Consider the following 22,292-nt stretch of genomic DNA (forward strand, 5'->3'; position numbering starts at 1 on the left):
GACATCCTAAGTGCAAGGTGAAAGACTGGTAGCTTAGCATGTGAAGAAAACAGTTACTGAGATGGCGCAGTAATCTAGCGCAGTGGCCAGTGAAGCTCATCTCCTTACCTTGGTATGAGTTTGAACTTTGTTAGCAAGTTTTTTTTTAAGCGGGGAGGAGGCGCTGCAGCCACCTTGGCAAAATCCAAGAATGCGGGTTGTAATTCTTTGACATTAAAAAAAAAAAAATGCTATCTTGCACTGATATGATGGATGCACAACTTTAAAGAGTGAGTTGAAATTGTGTTTTCATTGAGCTACTTCTAGTGAGCTTGTATTTAGTACAAAAAAGAGGATGTGCACCTGATGAAGTTGAAGAATTTATTGTGGGCAAGTATGGCTGTTCCCAACTAGATAGCGCAATACCAAGAAGGAATGGGACAGCACTTATATTGTGTGCTCTTGCCTGTGCTGTCTTGATTTTGAGCTCTTAAGCAGTTGTGAAGGTGGAAAGCTCATGATGCATGCCGCACAACCTTAGGGAAAAGGATCTCTTGCCGGTTAGAAAGACTTTAAGGATTGGCAATGTGTTATGTGCCTTCCTCATACAGAACATTTGCAAAGGAAGCTATGAAAAGCAAATTGAATGATGCAATGCTTACAGCTGACAATGTTTCGACACAACTGAACAAAGCTCTTTTGGTTTGGTTTGTGGGGTTTAACGTCCCAAAGCGACTCAGGCTATGAAAGACGCCGTAGTGGAGGACTCCAGAAATTTCGACCACTTGGGGTTCTTTGATGCAACAGTACAGAAGTGCAGCCTTAGTCTTTATTCTTGATGCTCTAGGGGTTGTGTTATGCTTACGCCTTATTCTATAAACCAACATTAAATCTCTCTTTCTGACCATAAGCATGCCCACAAGCTACTTGCAAGAATTTTTCACAAAAATCATAAATGAATGAAAAAGAAAATGTTAATTGCTACCACATATCGAACACTTTTAAAGCAATTTAAGCAAATTTTAACTTTTAAAATTGCTCAGCTAGATGCAAAGACTGAATCAACCAAAATCAGGTTATTACAACACAATGACAGCAATGGATCACAAAGTAGTGAACTGCATGGTTTCAAGTAGAGGTGAAAGCAGTAGATCAATATAACTTGGGCAGACAACAGCAACTTCGAATAGGTGTGAAGGAAGAGAAAGGCGATGAATACAGTGACAGAAGTGCTTTAACAAGTTGATGATTGGAACACTCAATGACAAATGATACTGAATGTGCCCTGCATTGAAAATTAATACTACAACTCTCAAAATAAGCAGTCTGAAAAAGATTAAAGTGTAGTCAAGTAAAACAAGACAACTGTTATGCACCATTATCCATCTTTTTGGACGATCACCAACTAAAATACAACAAACAGGAAAAGCAGTACTAGTATCATACCGTATGGAGAAATAACATATCAAAATTTTCATGGATAAGAAGGAGTAAAAAGATATGAGTATATCTACTCATATACAGTGTGACCCAGTGCAGAAAGAAATTGCTGGTATGAGATGAAAATGATTATACACTATTTAAATATTTGCTAGATAAATGAGACAACATACTCTTTAATATTTAATGCCCTGCCACTGGCCCACCTGGCAAGTCTTTCTCACAGACTTTGCACGTTGCAAGACTTCGTGTTTTGCACATTGGCACTTCGTGTCATTTTCCCTGCTGATGCCCCTGACGAAGCAGAAGCCTGCGTTGGTTTCCTCTTTCTTGAACGAGTCTTTGTAGAAAAGGCTTGTACATTGGTGCCATCAGGCATTCCCTCCAGCAAGAGCTTTTGTACTTTGATGAGGCATGAATTAGCCAGCCGTAGCTTTCCTTCACTTGCACAGTATGCAGCCATTGTTCTCGCTTTATCCATACTTTTCTGCACACACAGCTGCAGCCTTGACAGGCGCTTTACTTGTATTTCCGGCAGCTCAACAGATTGAGCTTGGTCAGTTCCAGTCGCAGTTTCACTCGAGTCAATTTGGTCGGTCCCAGTCGCAGTCTCACTTGAGAAAGTGTGGTCAATTCCCCTCCAGGATACTGAAAATTCAATTTAGTCAGTTACAGTACTTGGTTCTGGTTGCACACTGTCTGAATTCGTTGCGTCTGCTGTTGATCCAAAGTTGGACAATAATAGCAGAAAATAATGTTCTGTGTGGAATGACTTTCTAGTCATCATGAAAAAAGTAACTATCTGTGCGTGAACTGCTAGTCCTGAGGAGAGGGCCTTTGAGAGCACGCCTTTTTGAGTTGACTTCATGTTCTTGATTCTTGACCGTGAAGCACCATCGGGTGGTTCAATCTGTTAATGGAATGCACAGAAATACGAAATAAAATTCAAAGGCAGAAATGGTATGCACAGAAATACGAAATAAAATTCAAAGGCAGAAATTCACACTCCGTATAAAGATATAGTGAAATTTGGGTCGCGTTCACATATGTGGACGCAGCGCCTGAAGGGGCTATATGTGGTGTGCAAGGGAGGTTTAGGTGAGGCAGTGGATAGCATGCACCCAATGATGGAGCCTGGTGAGAGAGAGAGCGAAGAGCAGTAGGTAGCGCAAGAGAAACTTTCAATAAAAATCGCGGAGGCCTGGGTGCCACGGAATTCGAAATTAGACGCCCATGTAGATTTGCTGCCAATCAGGCCATCGGGCCGATCCGATCGGTGAGTCGGAGTCTCTCCAACTTCCCCGGATGGCAGGTGGCACAGGCATCTGCATGGCAGTAGTGACGGGTAGCAGCAGCCTACATGAGCAAATCGAACCAGGTCTGTCAACAACTACGCAAACAGGCTGAAAAGGAAAACTCAGAATTTGCAGTGAGCAGTGAAATTCTGGTGAAGGATAGTGCTGATGGAAAGGGATCCAAGGTTGTAGTACCTACAGTCTTAATTAAGGGACTTCATACTTCAAATGTGTCACAGTTTCGCCGGATACATGGATGCAAAGTGCACTCTGAGCCAAATTCAGAAAAGATATTGGTGGCCAAGGATGCAACAGGGAAGTGAGGAACTATGTCAGGTCTTGTGACACTTGCAAGAGGGTGAACTGAAAGACCACCACCACAGAGGGATGTTTGCAACCTAGAGGCATCCCAGCCAATCCAAACACAGTCATATCACTCAATTACTTTGGTCGGTTGGAAGAAATTGAAGGTTATCAGCATGTACTCGTGTGCGTCGACCATGCCACAAACTACATAGATGCATTTGCCGTGCCTTCAACAGCCGTAGTCTACTATATAGACTACTTGCTAAATAGATGGGTACCATATGATTCGGAATCTCAAAAATGATTGTGACAGATTAAGCAAGAGAGTGTATCAACGAAAAGACAGCTGCCATGCATCACGGTGTCGAAATCGCTCACATCACAACGCCGCCATACTGGCCTCAAGCCAACAGTTTGGTGGAGCGAGTGGTCGGAGTGTTGAAGAACATAGTTCGAAAGATTCTAGAGACACGCATCTACTGATACAGAGCTTCCAGAAGCTGTACTTGCCGTAAACGCCTTGAAGCACAAGTTGACGCAATGCACACTATTCGAACTCACTTAAGGCTACACTTCCCGGTTTTCTGGACAACTTCACCTTTCAGATGTTGAAGAAGATCTGGATGAAGCCACGAGACACCACAAATTAGCCAAGATCAGAGGCCAAGTGAAAGAGAACCTTGAGGAGAGTGAGAAAGCAGCTAAGGAATGTTATGACGGAAGTCGCAAGTCATCTAACTTCCAGATCGGAGACATCGTCTACTGCACGCTCGGCCCGCGATCATCAACTCTCGACCCCCGGTTTGACGGCCCTTAAGAAATTTCTGAAATTTTGGGTGAGCACATTTTGAAGATCAAACGTAGGCATCGGATGTTGCACAAAGCAGTAGAAAGAGTTGTCAACACGAAGCAACAGAGGAGACATGCCTCAAGAGAAGCCAGCTTCCCTGAACTTGGAGACCTTTATTGAATGTCAGTTTGCGCCCAATAACGTCAACGACGACAGAGAAAGATCAGAGCTGACTGAACATCTCCATCCCAACTGCAAACAGGAGTCTCTCGACAGTGATGGGACAGCTTCCGACGCGGGTGAAGAGACACGAGATGTGCAGCCCCAAACAGTATGACCACATTCTACACAGACATGCCGCACCCCAGCACGCCTCAAGGATTTTGTGATCTGAAGACAGATCAACATCAGTGAGGGACGTGTGAGTGCAAGTTTGTATTCCTTGGGCATGCCCGCTATGGACGACAAGCACTGACTGGGGATAGACGGACAGACCTTGGAGATCACGTTGATCACGTGTTCTACATGGCAGACGTTGCTCCTGGGCCTCAAGGGGAAAGCATGCATATCAGATATCATCGAGGTGAGCTGGCGAATGCGTACGCAGCCGCGGACCAGAAGGCATAAACTGGAACTACGTAAACGTATAGATTTGTGCATAAAACCAGTTCAAATCTTTAATCTTCGTGTAATCCTTCAGACATCTAGTCCGTCACTTCTAACACCTGCTTACTCTCATTTTGTGGTAAGCTCATTTACCACTAAAAACTGCTACATACGATACCTGCAACATTGAAATTCACCAAAAAACAGTCATGATTACTAGTGTAACTGCCGAGCCTTCAGTAATGAAAGTGCTAACCTTTTACAGCTTACCTTGAAACCTGGAAACACTTCAATGACTTTGTTGCTGTTCTCCTCTAATGTGATGGCACATACCCACATAGGGGGATCGGCCAAGAATTGGGGTGCAGAGATATTAGATTTTGAGATGTATAACTACATCGCAAAAATAATAAAAAAAAAATGCTAGGGAATAGAGGAAATGTAAATATGATAAACCAAAATATAAAAGATTAAATACTAACGCACGCAGTAGGAGAATAGTAAGATTTATATGTACAGATTAAAACTTCAAAGCATATTAGCAAGGTAGACGTTTTGTTTCTATTAAGAAGTTTTGAATGGCGTTAAAAACATGCCTGTGGCTGTACCCAAGCATGGTGGCACCGAACGATAATAAAATTTGGCTGCTCACATTAAGACCCAGCTGTTGTAACGGCTTCTCTAAATACCGTTTTCTCATCATGGTAAAACGGCAGCAAAATATCAAGAAATGATCTATTGTTTCCGGTTCCCCGCAGAATGCGCAGACAGGAGAAAGCGCCAAACCAGACCTGTGCATATAGAAATTTAGGGGCGGAATACGACAGCGTAGCCTGGTTAGAGAGACCTCATTCAGCCTTGAGTGACATGATTTCTTATTCCAGGAATACTTGAGATACAGGTAGTCATCCGATGATAAAATAGATCCAGACTGCGTGCTTAATAAGGCACGCCGCCGAAATCGTGCTGCTGTTATGTACGCTGTTGCCGGGAGGATGGGCAATACAGGGCCGTTCAGAGAATCTTTAGCTAGTCTGTCAGCAACCTCATTGGCTGTCACATTGCTGTGTCCTGGTACCCACACTAATGTATGAGGCTCAAATGTGAGGGGAGCAATGAAAGAAAGATGTTTAAAATTGGCGAATCCATATTCGAAGAAAGCGACAAGCACAAGGAATAAGAGTCTGTAATTACATCCACTGTTGAGTGTGTTGGGTCTAGTTTGCGCAGAGCAAGCACCACCGCCAGCAACTCCGCCTGGAAAATTGGAGTAAAATCCGGAAGACGGACTGAAAAAGCCCAGTCTAAAAGCGGACAGTATATTCCAACGCCAGCTTTTTCATTAAATTGAGAAGCATTCGTTGCTATCGTTATGCTAACGGGAAGACTTTTTAAATAGTCTTCTAATAATCCATTTAAAATGTGAGGTGATAAGTGATTTGCATTATTTGGGAAAATGTCATCATAGACAATTTGAACCGACGATGCACTTACTTTTGTTGTAAGGATGTTAGAAAGGACTACGTGCAAAGGTTGTAACAGATTTTGCACGAGAATTACCTGCGGGGTATGAAACCGAGGCCATCCGACTCCAAAAAAGGAGTCTGGCTCGCAACAAAAAATTGATATGGAGCGGTGGAATTGTGATTCATATATTTTTAGATACGTCTGGACAGTCAAGAATTGTAATCTAGTTAACAACGGTGGTATTCGGGCTTCAAGGTATAATACATTATTAGCCACAATTTGGGGAGCCCAAGGCATAATCTAAGCGCTTCCCGCATCACATCCTATCTTTTTTTGTTCCTCTTCTTCCTCTAAGAGGGAGCTGAGAGAGCTTGCCTTCAAGCTACAAAAAAAGAAAGCAAAGCATACACTGATTCAGTTTAACACTGTGAATGATGAGTTGACAAGCCTGAAACTATTTTTCACTAATATACTGTAAAGCAAAACCAGCTAACACTCATTACATTTGAAGACAGCTATCTTGTCAACAACCGTTCAATGCGGTTTTAGTAAAAGCCAGCGTTATAAGAAATCAATCTGCTGCTTCATTTTGTTAATACTGGGTCCTGAACAAAGCAAACTTGCATCTGAAATTTCCAACTGGAAAGCATTCAAAACTGTTTGTATCTGAACCGGTGAGTACATAGTTATGAAGACATCAGCACATAAATAGACACGTAAATTAAGGATAAAGGAAAACACTGACACTAACACTGCCTGTATTTAAGGGAGGGAGAATACAAATATGGGTGAACAACTACTTTTTCCTTGCGTTTTGCCTCAAGGTGACAGAACAAAACATCTTCTTTGTGACACTTGTGACCAGGCTCCAGTTGTCAAATTGACTGATGGTATGCTAACACACATGTGTCCATTACGTTTTGCAGCCAATGCCTCCTTGACCTTGCACACCAGTTTGTCATTACTTTTTCCAATGACTGAGATTTGGTTAATTTCCATCATCGGGACCTCAAATGCGGAGCGGAAATTATGCAAATCACAGAAATTCCAGTGAGAGCTCGCGCAACCCACAAAAGCAACTTGTGGAAACCCTGGATTCTGCGGAACCCAGTTTGAGAACCTTTGCACTACAGCATAAAAATCATTCCTTTTCAAATGCCAATGCCAGACATGAAGCAAAGGTGTTTGTACGACCACCATAAGTTTGCAGGACACAACTTTGGATAAGAAATTTAATTTGGTTGCATCCAGGGAGGGAACACTGCTAGAATTTAAATGGTGCACTGTGTAATAGTTTGAGCACCTAGAATTACGCTGCGCATATATATATGTTTTAGGCTATGTGCAACAAAGGAGAATTACTGGCAAATTCCGATCATTGATACAGATCGGTCCGCCTGTTTTGCAACGAAGAGCCCGAGCCTGGTTTTGCTTTTGAAACACTCACATTCTGGCTGGTGCATGCTAGGAACACTAGCTCATCAATGGCAGCGAAAGTGCCCGGCTTTCCTTGAGGTCTCCCGCCTATGTGGTAAGCACGGTTGCTGTAGGAAAGTCTATCTATGGCACGTGGACTTCTATGTCATGTGGACTTGTGATTGAATTTGCTGATTTTGGTGGAGCAGTCCAGACTTCTCCATGAGTGACCTTGTCTTAGTGACTGCTCCACATTTGCCACTGAAGAAGCCTTGCTCCGTAAAAAGCAGACAATCTATTCAGAAGTAGTGTGAAATTTGCAACTGACCCAAAGTTTTCTGCTAATACTGGTAAAAATCAACTGACAGCAAGCGTACGCAGGTTCAGTGTATATACTGCAGGGTTCATACTCACCAAAAGGGTGGCATTTTTCTCTGCTGTCTTGTGATGGTCTTTACCATAAACACATGATTTGTGTGCTTTTGAGAGTACTCGAAATGGCGCATCCGTATACAGAGGTACATTTCCATACAAGAAAGAAAAGACTATGCGATCTGCAAAAATGAAAGCAGCGTCATCAAACATCTATCCTCTGATGACGTTATGTGGGCAAAGCATGATAAAGTATGTTTTCAGATAAAATTCAAACTGGTAACTGATGGATGGACAAATGGACGGACATGGGTGAAATCGGTGAATGGGGGCTGCCCCGGTGGGTTCGATTTCCATCTCAAAAGTGCTGCCCAAGTTGGCAATGGCTTCAGGCAGACAGACATAAAAAAATAAGTGAATGGGAACTATAGTACCACCACACTAAATTTTTTTATGCACCATGAGATGGTGAGCTAATGCAGTGCCATATCAGCCTGATAAGTCTCATCAACAGGTAGTTTATAACATGCATACAAATTCGAGTTGTAAAGCTAGAGACCACAATGAGCATGTGATGGTTAATGGTTGGCAAGTGTTAGTGATGACACTTAGCACCAACCTATTAGATACATGAAAATAAATGCTCAATTAATTGCAAGGTTACCACCGCAACTGTGTTTGAAAAGGATAATGCCATCGGCCAAGGTAATTAATACTAGTTTGGCAAGGCAATGCCACAGGGTTTACACGACACGCAAGCATCTGCTTTGCACTATTTTTTATGATCCCAGAGATTGAGTCCACTGCTAGGAGTTTCCATATTTAAGCAGTGCAAAAAAGGCAAAGACAGAAGAAGTACAACACAAGCGAAATTTCCCTTAACATACAGCTTTAATTATGCTCACCTACAGCAAGATCAGTTCCAACTCCATTTACTCTATTTTTTTTTTTTAATTTTCTTTTGCTCCCTTACCAACTGTCACTAATATAGCCAACCATGAAGTAAAACTGCCTCTCATCCCCTGCTGTTCCAACCTTTGAAGTAGTTTAGGTGACTTAGTTTTCTGAAACAAGAACCTAGACCAAATCTGCAAAATATTGGCTTTGTAAAAATAGCACGCTTGAAAGTTTCAGCTCTCTATGGGAACAGCATGTACAGTTAGAAATAAATTTAATAGCATTGGCTTGTGAATGAATAAGCTGATAGCAACACCAGTAAAGGAAGCATGTACGTCCCATCACAGTACTTGCAAGGCATTTCATGTGTTTAGTTTGTGTTATTGCGGTAAAATATTTTTCTCCCCCGTACAACCATACTCATAAGCTCGTGCTGCAATAGTATGTGGCTGTGTTTTCAACAAGCAGTCCAGCTAATAGTAGTAGTACAAGAAATTTATAGTGTCAATGGTAATGCTGGACAAGCTTCATCAGCCACTTATCATCTATTGAGCATGTTGTATGAGGAAGATAGCATCAGTCTTGTTCCATGTGAGCAGGCCTGCCCATAAAGCAGAAAACTAACTAACTTAGAAAAGTGCTTAGATTTGTGTCACTTAATAAATTTGAGAGTTCTCAATCGCGCCTAAATTAAGTGACTGGGGCAAAGGTGGAGGGACTAGTGATTTGAACATGTTCTGTGAAGCCCTTTGTGTGTGTGTGCTAGAATTGAAGAAGCAAACACTTACTTGTCTTTGGGTCATAGCGCCTCGAGGACACAGTCTTGAAAGAGATGCCAATGGTCGTAAGGTCGCGCAACATATTTTCGAGGTTGTTTCCATTTATGTACCCTATCCACGACTCTCCAGCCATGTGCAGTTCGCTGGTGTATTTCCGAAGCACAGCTTCTTCTTCACTGTCCACTCCTGGCATTGTTAAGTGAACCTTGGCAGAACGGGTAGAGATGAAAACAAAGCTGACACAAGACTGTCTTTGCTGAACAACTAACTGAAAATTGAAATGGCAACTTTCATTAGGCTTGGCCATATTAACTCTGCTTACTGCACCACGAGCTATCAGTGGAATGCTACATGAAAACACTGAATGACAGCCACTTGGCATCATGATTCATTTCCCCCCTTCCCATTTTTTTTTTACCACACTGTCCAGCACCAAGAAATGAAGCTTTGGCTAGCAGTAGACAGTTCAAACAGCTAATATAAAACTGCCCACCACAAAATAAATGGTGCTAATTATGCATATCAGCTGCTTTGACACCAAACTGATCTCATAACAGTAACAGAGACTTGGTAAACAGGTCTGGAACATCTTATTTTATCTCTTATTTCTTTCTTACAAAAGAGACGAACTTGATCATGCCGTTGATTCTGACAGCTTAGGGACTGCCATTGTGATGAACTTCTGTGTTCCAATACAACTGTACACATTGAAGGCACACTGAGGACAATATGTATTGAGTGTGCGTTTTAGTAAAGCCTGAGAGCGTTGTTTCTGCTGATGATAGTATATTTTTTCCCAACCTTATAATGCTGATGATCACATTAAGTGACTTGGGTTCGTTTCATTTAATTTATCTTTCACATTTATTTTTTGTTCACCTTGCATGATGAGTGCATTAGGAGTAGCGATACAGAAGTTGTCCAATGATGAGATATGTAGTCATCAATTTCCTGTTCTATGCAACAAAAATAAAATATTTAACCCGATGTCACCATAGTGTAGCTATTCAAATGGTCTATGGCAGAAATAAGTGTCATTCATTTTTTTAACCTTCTCTGCATTCTTATCCTTAGAGATATATGTTGTAAAAAAACAAAAAGGAATGAACAATTTGTACCAGCTGCTGCACATATTGCTATCAAATTGTGAAGCAGCTGGGCTGCAGCCACATTTCTAGGTTTCAAAAGCTTGTTTAAAATAAAAGTAGCCTTTTTGTCATTTCAAATAATCAGCGCTAGTCCAAATCTAGACCAACTTCAATTTGTCCTCAGAGTTGCCTTGAAGTGAGTGCAATGCTTCGCACATTCAGTACTTCTGTCCCATGGATCAAACCCAAAGGTACAACAGCAGAATATGAAATGCAAACATCAGAACTGAAATGACAACACAATAAAACAAACAAAACAAACACATTACCTTCTGGACAGCAAATGCGAGCGAGCTTAACACTTCCGAAAGACAGTCTTTGCACCTTTAAACTAGAAACTAACTTGAACTAGACCTTTTTCCAGCGAATATCTTTTCAACTTCTTGCTCATGCCTAGCTTGTCTTGTTTGCATTTCATTTGTTGCTAATACCTCCTGTTGAACTTTCGTGATACTGCTAATTATGACATACACATTATGAAACTCATTTTTTTCCCCCAGGAAAATCAGTAAAGGACAAAGAGAATAGATGGGCCAGGAGAGTGACACAATGCAAGAGCATTAAAAACAGGAGCATACAGAGAATGATTATTTTGGAAACAGAATGCACATATTTATCGCATATTTATCAGTGGCATCCAATGCTTTCACCATTTTTACATTGGTGATACTTTTCAATATATTTGCAAACCTTAAATGCATGGCTGCTTTCTTAGCAAATAACCCCTAGAGGCTTACCTCAATGATAAACTCTAACTTCGTTATGTGATGAGCACTAAAGTGTGATAAATGACATTATTAATGCTCATTACATCGTGAGTTCCCATGGCTATCTGAACAAGTGCCATTTTATAGAGTGGGTGCAATACTTTAATGTTCAGCACAGTGAAGCGCAAAAGAAAATCATACTAGTGCAGGTGAAAAAAGGAGGGACATTAAATTTGCAGGTTTACATCCCTGCATGCTTTTAAAATATGGTATACCACATGGAAACAATACACTGAATGAAATTTTTAGGCCCTGACTTTAGCAGAAGCTTCATTTCATTTCCTTTAAGAAGCTCTGTAAACCATAACCAGAAAGTTCTTCAGACCAATGCACTAGAGCAGAGCAAAGCATGTACCATTTGGAAAAGCAGTGTGCCTGGCTGAATTGGGAACTGAGCTCTTTACTTCTGGCATAAAAGAAGGATGATCAAACCACTACTGTTAACATTCCAATTTTACAAGACATGAAGTTTTGTCCTAGAAGAATGTATTAGCACTGTTTTCCTGGGTCAGTCTGTGCTAAAATAAAGAACACTGTCTACCTACATATACATCTGTGCATTTTTTCATATTGTCCCTCAAAAAAGCCAAATTAATAACAACTGCATCTGCTCCATAAAACTGCTATACATTTATAGCTAGTTCTGGCACGCTTTGCTGCAGGATTAGCATTGATACATTTTTTTATCGGCTGTACTAGTGCTGCCTCACCCCCTCCCCCTCTTATTGCGAGAACAAAAAGACTGGAATAAATACCGTTCATGTAACATATATCAGTCATAAATTGGAAAAAAATTGGCTGGTTAAAGGGAAACTAAAAAATTGATCCTGGGCTCCATTTGGCAGCAAATGTTTTTCACCTGAAAAATTGAATTTAAATGTTTTGTCGACATTCATTTAAAACTTGGTATCTGCACTCTTTCCACAGACTTCATATCACTGTTTTGAAGTGAACGGCAGCATATATAGCGATCCTCACATAAAAAACTTTGTCGACAAATGCAGTTCACTTATGAAATTAAATTTGCTGATGATGGTACGCGACACTTATTCCTTACCATACTTATTTATTCGGGCATATTATAGCTAGGCTCTCTTTTAAATTAAGGTACCGTCATCTGTGGTTTACCTCCTTCAGTAAAGAAGGTTGTGGTTGTTGTGGCTAAGAAGGAAAAGAAAATGCACGGGCCTGCTACTGGTTCTGTAGCTGAGCCACCTCCGCTGCCCCGTGTGGACAGAAGAAAAAATAGAGAAGGAAGAAAAAGAAGAGGGGTAGAAAGACGCGCGCCGCAACAGCCGTCGTCCACCACTGAAGCGGTGGCGGGTGCAATGACGGCTTACAACAGATAAAAATTCGGTGGCAGGCTAGCCCCCGCCGCAATTGGTGGGGACCTACCTGTCCCAGCTCCATCAGGGCCAGGATCAGCCACCCTCCGTCCCCCAGCCAGTAAAAGAAGGCACTTGGTGACGAAGGATGCCACTGCCTGCATGTGCGAATGATCAAGGCACAGACCTAGCTGCAGCTACACTCGTAGTGACACCTACATGTCCTTAAAAGAAATTAAACGTCACAATGTGTGGCTGGCATTTCTGTGCATGCGATTATTTTCACTTACGCAAAGAACTTCAATTGCTCGTCTTTCGAGCGCCGTTTGAAGTTGCCGCGAACTGGTAGATGGGGGCACTGGCTACAAACCATAAAACTCTGAAGACGCACAGGCGCATTTAACAGCCTTGCGACAAACATGTCCATAAAATGTGCTGAGTACGTCAGTTCAGTTGATACACAGGGTAATCGTCCAACAGTTCAGCAGGTATGGCATGGTAAACTAGAACCATAGACTAGAACCCTCGGATAGAGACTTCAACACGGCTCCACGGTGGGAGGACCAAATCAGACCGAAGCAGTTACATATGAACTGCTACTGCCGCTACGGCAAAGCTTCTCCAATTTCTACTGCTCTTCTAAGCCGCGTAAATATATTACAAGGCAGTGATACTTAGCTCTATGTTTTCAACCATTGCCAACACCAACAAGCCACTCGCGAATCCGGAGCCGTGACTCGAGAATCGCGGTCGCGGCATGCACCGTATTTGAGGTGAGCGAATTTATCGTGTTACCCAAGAGATGAATATTATACATGCGAGGGATTACTCTGTTTTGTTTAGTGCATGTACAGAAACACCCGGTAGTTGGTGCCTGCTTGTGATTTAATTTCTAGGGCACTATTTCATTTGTTCACCGCGTCAGAATTATGTTTGTGCCGTCAGCATGCATTTAAATGCACTAGCACTGGCGTGGCCCGAGGTTCAGAATTTTTTCGCTATGGTTCACAAGCGGGCAGTTACGGGAATTCCGGAGCGATAAGCGTTGCACTGCACCGCTGTCGTCCGCCGCGATGTTTCATACTGTGCCCAGTGACTGAGCGCAGAATCAGCAAGTGGACAGTGTACAGTACGTTCGTCTGGCGGTGGCCGAAGGTGGACTTGCTTCCGTTTTTTCAGATTCGGACATTGCTTACAGAAGCTCTCTCAATGGAGTCCGGGCAGCTGCAAAAGCTTCGCCAGTCGCAGCTCAAGGGGCTGCGGTCGTGCGATGAGAAGCTGGAACGATGGGCGCAGTTCGAGCGCGACTACCAGGCCCTCAGCGAGCGGTTGCGCACGCTGCCCGACCGAGTGGGTCACGAGGTGATGGTGCCCATCAACTCGCTCGCCTTTATGCCAGGCCGTATCGTGCACACTAACGAGGTGCTCGTGCTGCTAGGCGACAATTGGTTCGCCGAGCGGTCGGCTAGTCAGGCGTTGGCCATCGCCCAGCGCCGCTCAGAGCAGTGCCGGCAGATGCAGCGCAGCCTGCAAGCAGAGCGGGACCAGCGCATCAACTGGATGAAGTATACGGACGAGCTGCACCGCGAAAGCGGCCTGGCGGACATTCGGGAGCCATATGACCCCGCTGAGGAGAGTGCTTGGCGAGAGAAACACCGCCAAAGCGTGCGCGAATATCACAGGTCTAAGAAGGACGCCGTGGAAGAGCCACAGCCTGACACGGATGTTTGGAAGCTTCTTGATCGTCTGGAGTTGCAAGAAAAGGAAGCCGATGGCGACGCTGCTCCCGACACGTCGCATGAAGAGGTCTCCCGTAAAGTTCGTTGGCAGGATGAGAGCAGTGGCCGCATCAGCTTCTCCTATTCAACGAGCGATGCCAGCTCGCCAACTACAGCCGCTTCCAGCTCGGAAGCAGTACTGAGTCCGGGTGACATTTTACGCATGTTTGGTGGATCCGAAGCTAATGTGGCAAAGTCAATATTAAAGAATGCACCAGAGGTCAAGCCTCCAGTAGTGCTGAAGGCATCATTATCATCTCCTGCTGTACCAGAAAAGAGAGAAAGGTCAAAGTTCAAGACTGATAGTGCATTCACAGGAAATGTTGTAGAGCACAGTGTTGTGGCACCATCATCGACAACAATTGATTTTGATGTCACTGACGTAGAATTGCCAGCACCACTCAGCAAGCCAACTTCCTTGTTTAAGTCAAGGAGGACAGCGAAACGGTAGTTCATTTAAGAACACTGGACTTCATACAGTGTGTTGCAGGAAACTTCAAATGCATTACAAGTGCTGAACTGAGAAGCATGCTTTTGGGGTTTCTTAACTTATGCAAGAGTTCAGATTTTGTGATTGGTGAAGGTGCTTGCCAATCTTTTATGTAAAATAGCTAACATTCTATATATACTGCACCAAAGCAGCTGCAACATGATATGTGGAGGCAGTTAAGCACGAACATTGTTTTTCAGGAATCGAATGTCATTAAGGGACACATACTGATTTCATTGTGCATACATTATTACTGCCTTATTTTTTGTATGGAGTTTTTATGATAAATTCATTGAACAGTTTTCATGTGTTTTTATCTCTGGATGTTCTACATTTAATGACAGCATCATTTCTTGCATGTTTTGTAACCAACATAATCTCAAATTTTTGATAAGTTTAAAGACATTGATGATGCATATTAGGTTCTTAGGGTGAGCTCATCAAACCAGTATCATGTTTTATACTTCTGCGAACGAAGCACTTTCATTTATTTCTAGCTGCATTCTTTCTTTTGCATTTCATAAATAACCAACAATATCATTGCTTACTATGAGATGAATTACAGCTGAACATAATTGTAACAAAGTAAGAATCCCAGGATTTATTCACTATGTTTCATTATAACAGTATGTGACCCAGGTTACTACTGTGATATGCCAAGAAGCTTACTTGCCCGAGTGTGTACAGAGAACAACATAGCTGTTGTTTGGTGTGCTGCCTACGTGCCTTGCAGGAACCATCAAGATGTGTAACGAGCACCCTCAGCACCAACTTTGCACTGCACGACTGTATAATGAGTACAGTGACAGAATATATCAGGCCTGCAAACATTTACTCTTTAAAGATGAAACTGCAGCCTAACAGAAAAACACAAACAAGAAAGATCTTTATTTATCTTTTTGTTATTTTCCTTGTATGTGTATTTTTCTGTTAGCTTGTAGTTCAACCTTCGCCATGAACCAAATAGCTCAGATTCTGATCGTCCTTCAGCGTCTACTCTTTGTTTCTTCTGTGACCCACATAGGCTTCAGCACATAGAAAACAGGCCTTGGAGGAGTACTTTCATAGAAGAATATTCACCTTCATTCTCTACGTTCTGAAGCTTATATGGACTGCTGTAAAAAACTTCTGTAAAAAATAATCGACCATAGAATGCGATTGTGTTAATGGACCTATCATGATCTGCCCTATCATGTTCGCTATCACGGGCTTATTGTGTGATGGACAACTTGCTTTAGTTTTTACAGTCGTCGTTTTCTTCTTTTTTTTTTTTAATTCAAAATGGCATTCGCTTTTGATGGAAACTTCACTTTTACATAATTACACTTAATTAGTGCACTCTTGATTACAGTTAGGATCAATTGTATAGGTCTTCAAGGCACGCTACTAAGTCAAAGACCACATTGCATTCACTAGGTCCCCTTATAGCACGTGATGCAGGATAGCCACAGTTGCTTATGTGCCATAAAACATAATGTAACACGTCTGAACCAGCAAGCTTTCATGGCCTGTGTGTAGCATGTTCATCTCACAACAAACGAGCCTGGGTTTGACCTCTAATACCATCCTTAATAACCCTAATTTGTTTCTTTTTTCTTGTTTGTCTATGTTACAGGAACATTCTCACCAGTTTTGTCTTCATTTGAACTTTTCCTTGAATTTCTCTTTTTTTAAAGTTCCTCAGGTTATTTGATCACGAATGGCACCTCATACATTGGCAGTGCCAATGAAATCGATTCCAGGTTTTCTCTGACACGGGACCTTTATGGTATCGCATAAAAATCGCCTTCTTTCATAGGAGGGCCTAAGGGACATTGCAAGCTTGTGGCTTTGTCCCACTACTCACAAGTGTGTGGGGAATAATGGTTACCAAATGACAGGATTGTCTTGTAATATATGCATACAGGCTGAAAGCTTTGATGATGACTGTTTTCTCTTGTTAGTGGAAACTGTTTTGAGTCTTGATTTTGCATAACTTGGCTCTGTGAAACCAGCGAGACCATAATACCTTCAACCACACTAATATCACTTCAGTAAAATCTCATTCGAAAATTCGAATAATTTAAACTAGGAGTGTGGTCCCGGCGAACATCCTGCAAGTCTGTGGCTTCAAATGATCATCGAGTTCAGATAGGGGACCATGTCGAGGTGCGACCTGCGAAGCCAGCAAACATCCAAATAGATTTCATGAACTTAAATTTCATGGATCAGTAGCGTCCACTCATCTCAAGCATGCGTGCTATGGAAGGCATAATGACGATCGGATGTTCCTCATCGTCGACATATAGCCCAGTGGCATAGTTTGTTTCATATAGTGTAGTTTCAGGTCACGAGACCAAATATAGTCTGCCATTGTTGCGTTTTGATTTTGATAGGCAAAATGGAAGACTGCCTGTGTGTTGTATAATGTGAGTTTATGTTAAATAAACCTAGATAGTTGGGGTTAATCCAGAACATTTCACGACGGCATCTTTCATAACCTAAGCGCAACTTCAGGACACACACTTCACACAATGTACTATATGCCATACCTTGGCCATTTTACGCGTGAAAAGAGAAAAAAAGAGTTTACAGCATAATGATACAGGTTAATTATCCAAGAATATTGTCATGTGGTGGCATGACAAGTGATAGAACATCGTGACACAACAAATACAGAACGACGTGATAACATGATGAAATATGCTTTAATGGCCAGCGGGCCTGGCGCGAGCGCTCCGCTCCGCGCCACTGCCCGCTTCGTCATCTTCGTAGCAATATCGGCAATATTATCCATTAATATTTGTAGTCTGATTTGTTCACTAAGTGCTTCCATATTTAGGTATTTGAGCTGACAGTGCTCATAAAAAACAGAAAGCTTGCTTGATCTTAAAAGTATTCCTTAAAGTAAGCACTGAAAAAGAAATTAAAATATTAAGAAGCTTGCATAGCTGGGGTGGATTAGAAGATAGTGAAAACATTCGTTTATGATCGAAACATTTTTGAGAACATTTTCAAAATGCATTCATCCTCAACAAGAATACATTTGACCCACTACTTTTTTACCGAGTCAAATAGGCCTCCAGTGTATTTTGTTCATCGGAGCTACATCTTGAATGCTCTTTTCTTTTGTTGTCAGTATTGGCAATACATAGAGAACAGGGAGTAGTGTTTGCTCGGGGATTATTTTTCATGATAAGCTGCATTGTCAGTTCTGTACAAGAGGAAGCACTGTAATGAGAGGCAATCCACTTGGCTGCTTTTCAGGAATTGCGGAATTTTCTGCAAACTTGATGCAACTGCTCGAGGTTCTCAAAATTGCTGGTCACCTGTTTTTTACCTTATGGTGCAAATGCTGTTCCATGCTAAAAAAACATTACGTTGGGATCAGTTTTTTTTGTTATGTTTTTTTTTAATGTGCGCTGCGGAAAAATGATAAAGTTGCCTTGTGTAGATAAAATTACGCCTTCTAATCACAAAGATTTTCTTTCTCTGAGAACAGATCTTTGATAACCTTAAAAGGAATAAATAAAATATTGATATTGGTATCACTGAGCCGTTTTCGCAAGCAAACGGCAATATTTTGTGCATAGATCCCCAAGTTCATGCGACATACTTCTTGTTGGTAATGCCAGAGCCCTCATTGATCTTGATGTCACAAGTTTGGTTAAGGACTGGTGGCTGCAGGAGGAACTTCCTGTTTTCAAACTCTTTCCAATCAATTTGTCTACTGTATAAACATCAACACAGGTAGCAAGAGAGCTGTTCAATCTATTATTATTCTTTTATTAAACATGTTGGAACTGAAGATAGTATTTGTAGAGCTGTAGCTCGTTGAAAGTTTCCTTTTTGAGAGTTTCCTGAAGCACAGCGACATCTACCTGTAAATCAATCAAAGAATAATTTCAAAGGTTCTTCATCAGTGCATAAGGTGGAAGAGGCTTGATGAAAATTATATATGAACATATAGATCTAATGATGCCCTTGGCCAGCCGATGCAGGGAGCAGTAGTGTACTTTCATTTAACAGCAAATGTTAGTGTAAAATTCATCTCTAGAGAAAGAATTTGTATAAATTTCGGGCCTTCCCTAGCATCCTGGCTGGTTGCTTTCAACTAGAGCTTTGACACCTTGCTTAAAACATGTCTGGCTCATAACCCTCGTCTTCATTACCAAGAAGCAAAGTTGCTCAAATTGCTGCATATCTTAATGCATTCATTTTACTTTTGTAAAATATATTTCTCTCGAAACGGTTCGATGCTGTAGGTAAGAACTTTCGATCCTTCAATGAAGATATAGTTTAGAGCGTTAAATTTTGCCTTCCCGCTTGGTTACAGAATCTGCATGATATGAAATATTCAGGAAGAGGTACTGTAGTTCAAACTGCCATGGGTTCAATCATCAATAATTCACATAGATGCAAATAAAAGCAGTCTTGCCCAGAAACGAAAGTTCAAACTATTTAACTATAACATATAGGAGTAAAGAGATTGAAATTCTAATTTTAGTACATCTGAGAATCAACACGTGCACCTATGAGAAGGACAACCAGTGCGCTTTAGACACAGAATATGTATATTTGTATTTATGCTGAAGCACGTGTTCAGTAAAAGCGAAAATTAGAGAAGTGAACATTTTTCCGCTATGTTCAGTGATAAAAAGATGATGATGTGACCCCATAAGACAAGATACATGGGCAGAAAAGAGATAGGGTACTGAGTAATAAAAGTTGAATTGCCTATGTTTTGATGGGCGGTGCACATTCTGAAAGTATGTTATTTTTGCTGTAAACTCTATTATGTGTATGGTGAAGGCTGATGATTGATGATATTGTGTTTGTCTTGTGACGTGCAGACGGAGGAGTCGTACTAGACCACAGAAGCCATGCTTCCAGCTTCTATGGGAGCCCTGAGATCTTCTTGGGTGGCGGCAGCATGGCGTAACCTCACAGTTGTGCGTTGCAGCACTATACTGGGTGCTCGTCATGTTCAGGTTGTATTGCATTGAAATTATATTATAGAATTAAAACTGTGCACTTTCATGGTTGGTTGATGACATAAAGATGACATCTTGGTGAAATAATTGATTCAAGAGGTCAGCTTTGTACGTTAGCAATACTAATGAATTTATATGAACAACTACTCTGTGTTCCCAAGTTTTGTGCTTTGTTCTTTTGGTCGTGGACGGCTTGTTACTTATCACAATCCAATAGGCAGTGATGATTCTCATTTACAGTCTGTATGCAAAGCGAGGACTATGCCACTGGTCGTGGGTTTGCTAAATATGCCAGGCAGCGGAGCAGGAGACTGCTGGCTGCAGGCCATGCATTCTTATGAAGTTATCACGCTGTGAATTCCTTTTTTGTTGGTATTTCTGCCGCAATATAAGCAGAAGTTGCTGACAGTGCACTTGTGGTTGCAGCATCATTAAAAGGCTAAACATCTCGTTTTGTCCTTTTGACCATACCTAGCACACTTTACTAAGCATGCGGCAGTGCATGGCATGAAAAAGAAAAAAAAAGAGAGACAAGAACTAAGATAACACCCTTCTCAGCGCGTATGTGGGTCATGTTATTATAGCATCCTTATAAAAGCCCATTGCATTACTGTGTTAAAGAAAACTCTGGCAAATAGTTCCTTCGCGGTACGCCAGAAGAGCACTGGCATCATCGAGCTCCCCAAGAACACACCCATGGAGCTCGATGCAACACACTGAAGACTAATCCTGCGAGAGAAACCGAGACGAAACGCAAACAGCAACATGATCCTTACTTTCTTGCTGTGAAAGCTTCTAGATGAGGGCTACAAGCAACTTATAATGGCGCCGACGCTTGCATTTCACCATTCAGCAGCAAACCATTTGACTGCATATTTTTGCCCGTGACTCGCATTATATCACGACAAGCTAGCATGTATGCCATATTCATCATCACGAATACCTTAGGAGCTGTCATTGAAGTCTACAGCATGATGGGATCATCATCTGTGAATATTTGAACGTTTGACTTAGAAACATACAGGGAAGTCGAAGAGAATGTTAACTGTGGTAGGATTGCAGAAAACTTCGACAGGCCGGCTTACGTAATAGATATTCAGGGTTGAGGCTCATTTTAAGGATTTTGTTTTTCTGGTCTTTCATGTTTCTGTGAGTACAGCCTGTTGACAAGTTGCTGGATAGAAAAAGACGGCAGAAAGAACATAAGCCCTACCTGGCGTCCAATTTAAGCGCTGGCAGAATTTGTGAGAACGATCTTGTTGATAGTCTTGAAACCATTAATATAGTGCCCCATCCACCACACCATTGTTGGACTGTTCCTAGAGACCTTGCTGATGCCAGTTATTCAAAAGTCTGTATAAAGTGAAATTATCAAGTGGAATAGCACGTAGTTTTTGTTCTCTTTTATTCCGTGACATTCTCAACATAATTTCTTGTTTATAGGATGAGCGCAATTGGAAGTGTATGGCCAACAGCAGCAGTGACAATAGAAGGTGTGGGGGGGGTGAATGTCTGGCTAATTTTGAGAAAGCTTGTCTCTCAGTATATGTGTCGCTTGGTTGGCGACACAGTTCACATAATAATTGAAGCATTTAGAACAAATGGTTATGCGAGGAATCGTCGTGAAGTTTTGTGAGATAGTATTCTATATACTTCAGCTGATTCTTAGAGATAAGGATGTGGGCTGGCTTGTGGTTCATGAGTAACTGCATTGCATTAGATCAGATGTACTCAGCTGATTCAAGCTTACTCCAGCTGTACCCCAGCTCAGCTTTATAGCAAAGCCTATATGAAAAACTTGAAGCCCTCTTTCAAGCAAGCTACATTAGTTTTGTTTCGAATCCAAGACGTTAACGATAGATCAAATATTATAGCGCTGTGAACAAGCGATCATATGCATGTTCATGTTCAGTCGTTAGTTTCATACAGGGATAAGTAGCAATAAGGCTCTGTTCATTCACTTTTCTCCTCCCAGCAACAATAGCACCGGAAAGGGAACTCCCAGACTAAACTGCACTTATAATTTACGCAGCTTGAAAATGAGTCATTTGTTCCACCAAAAACCTCACATGCTGAACTAAAAAAAGGAAAAAAGAAAAGAAAATAGGTCAAAGGAAACCTTGCAGGAAGCTGTTTGTCACTACATTTGGACCGGTTTGGGTACTCAGAAAGAGATGAGTAAATTATAATCCTAATGGAAGCACTCAACATCATGAACACATACAAACACTCCTGTTCACAGCACCTTTGCATAGTCTGCGAGTTTGTTATAGACTTTGTGAGCTCGAAATGTGTTGCTGGATGACGCGAGCATGCTGGCAGCTGAACAAGAGACATGCTGTGACGGCAGAATCATATGACCAAATGTGGGGTACTCAGGCTCGCATGTGTTGACTCGAGCACAAGTGAAAATGAATGAGAAGGTCAGGTCAACTCTGATAAAGGATACATTAAGATACATATG

General features: G+C 41.8%; 3 protein-coding genes across 8 annotated transcripts in view; 2 read left to right on the top strand and 1 right to left on the bottom strand.

Moving 5' to 3' along the window:
• The window catches only part of LOC146185788 (FAST kinase domain-containing protein 4), a 49,401-nt gene that overhangs the window by 4,378 nt on the left and 22,731 nt on the right, over positions 1-22,292 (top strand). For 2 of the 4 annotated variants that reach the window (XM_084606717.1, XM_084606719.1), the window contains exon 2: positions 19,688-19,825. In XM_084606717.1, coding sequence (XP_084462843.1) covers positions 19,718-19,825 — 108 coding nt within the window. In that variant the 5' untranslated portion in view covers positions 19,688-19,717. Of the gene's footprint in view, positions 1-12,939; positions 13,076-13,220; positions 13,361-19,687; positions 19,826-22,292 lie in introns of those variants that run through there. The other 2 variants (XM_084606718.1, XM_084606716.1) reach the window with 2 other exon arrangements.
• LOC146185789 (uncharacterized) lies at positions 316-13,014 on the bottom strand. 3 transcript variants are annotated; one of them, XM_084606730.1, is made up of 5 exons: positions 12,878-13,014; positions 12,658-12,745; positions 9,357-9,552; positions 7,714-7,853; positions 316-2,329 (listed from the first exon to the last, which is right to left on the bottom strand). In XM_084606730.1, the coding sequence occupies exons 1-5, from the start codon at positions 13,012-13,014 to the stop codon at positions 2,081-2,083; spliced, it is 810 nt and encodes a 269-aa protein (XP_084462856.1). In that variant the 3' UTR covers positions 316-2,080. The 3 variants fall into 3 exon arrangements, with proteins under 3 accessions (XP_084462856.1, XP_084462858.1, XP_084462857.1); XM_084606731.1 differs by lacking the exon at positions 316-2,329 and adding an exon at positions 5,987-6,265; XM_084606732.1 differs by lacking the exon at positions 7,714-7,853 and having other exon boundaries at positions 2,190-2,329.
• LOC146185790 (unconventional prefoldin RPB5 interactor-like) lies at positions 13,368-17,526 on the top strand. Its single transcript, XM_084606729.1, has one exon. It carries the CDS (start codon positions 13,797-13,799, stop codon positions 14,814-14,816), a length of 1,020 nt encoding a protein of 339 aa, XP_084462855.1. The 5' UTR covers positions 13,368-13,796; the 3' UTR covers positions 14,817-17,526.

The sequence above is a fragment of the Amblyomma maculatum genome, chromosome 6 (genome assembly GCF_055883805.1).
Source record: "Amblyomma maculatum isolate TAMU_Amacu chromosome 6, ASM5588380v1, whole genome shotgun sequence".
In the NCBI taxonomy this organism is placed as follows: Eukaryota; Metazoa; Arthropoda; class Arachnida; order Ixodida; family Ixodidae; genus Amblyomma; species Amblyomma maculatum.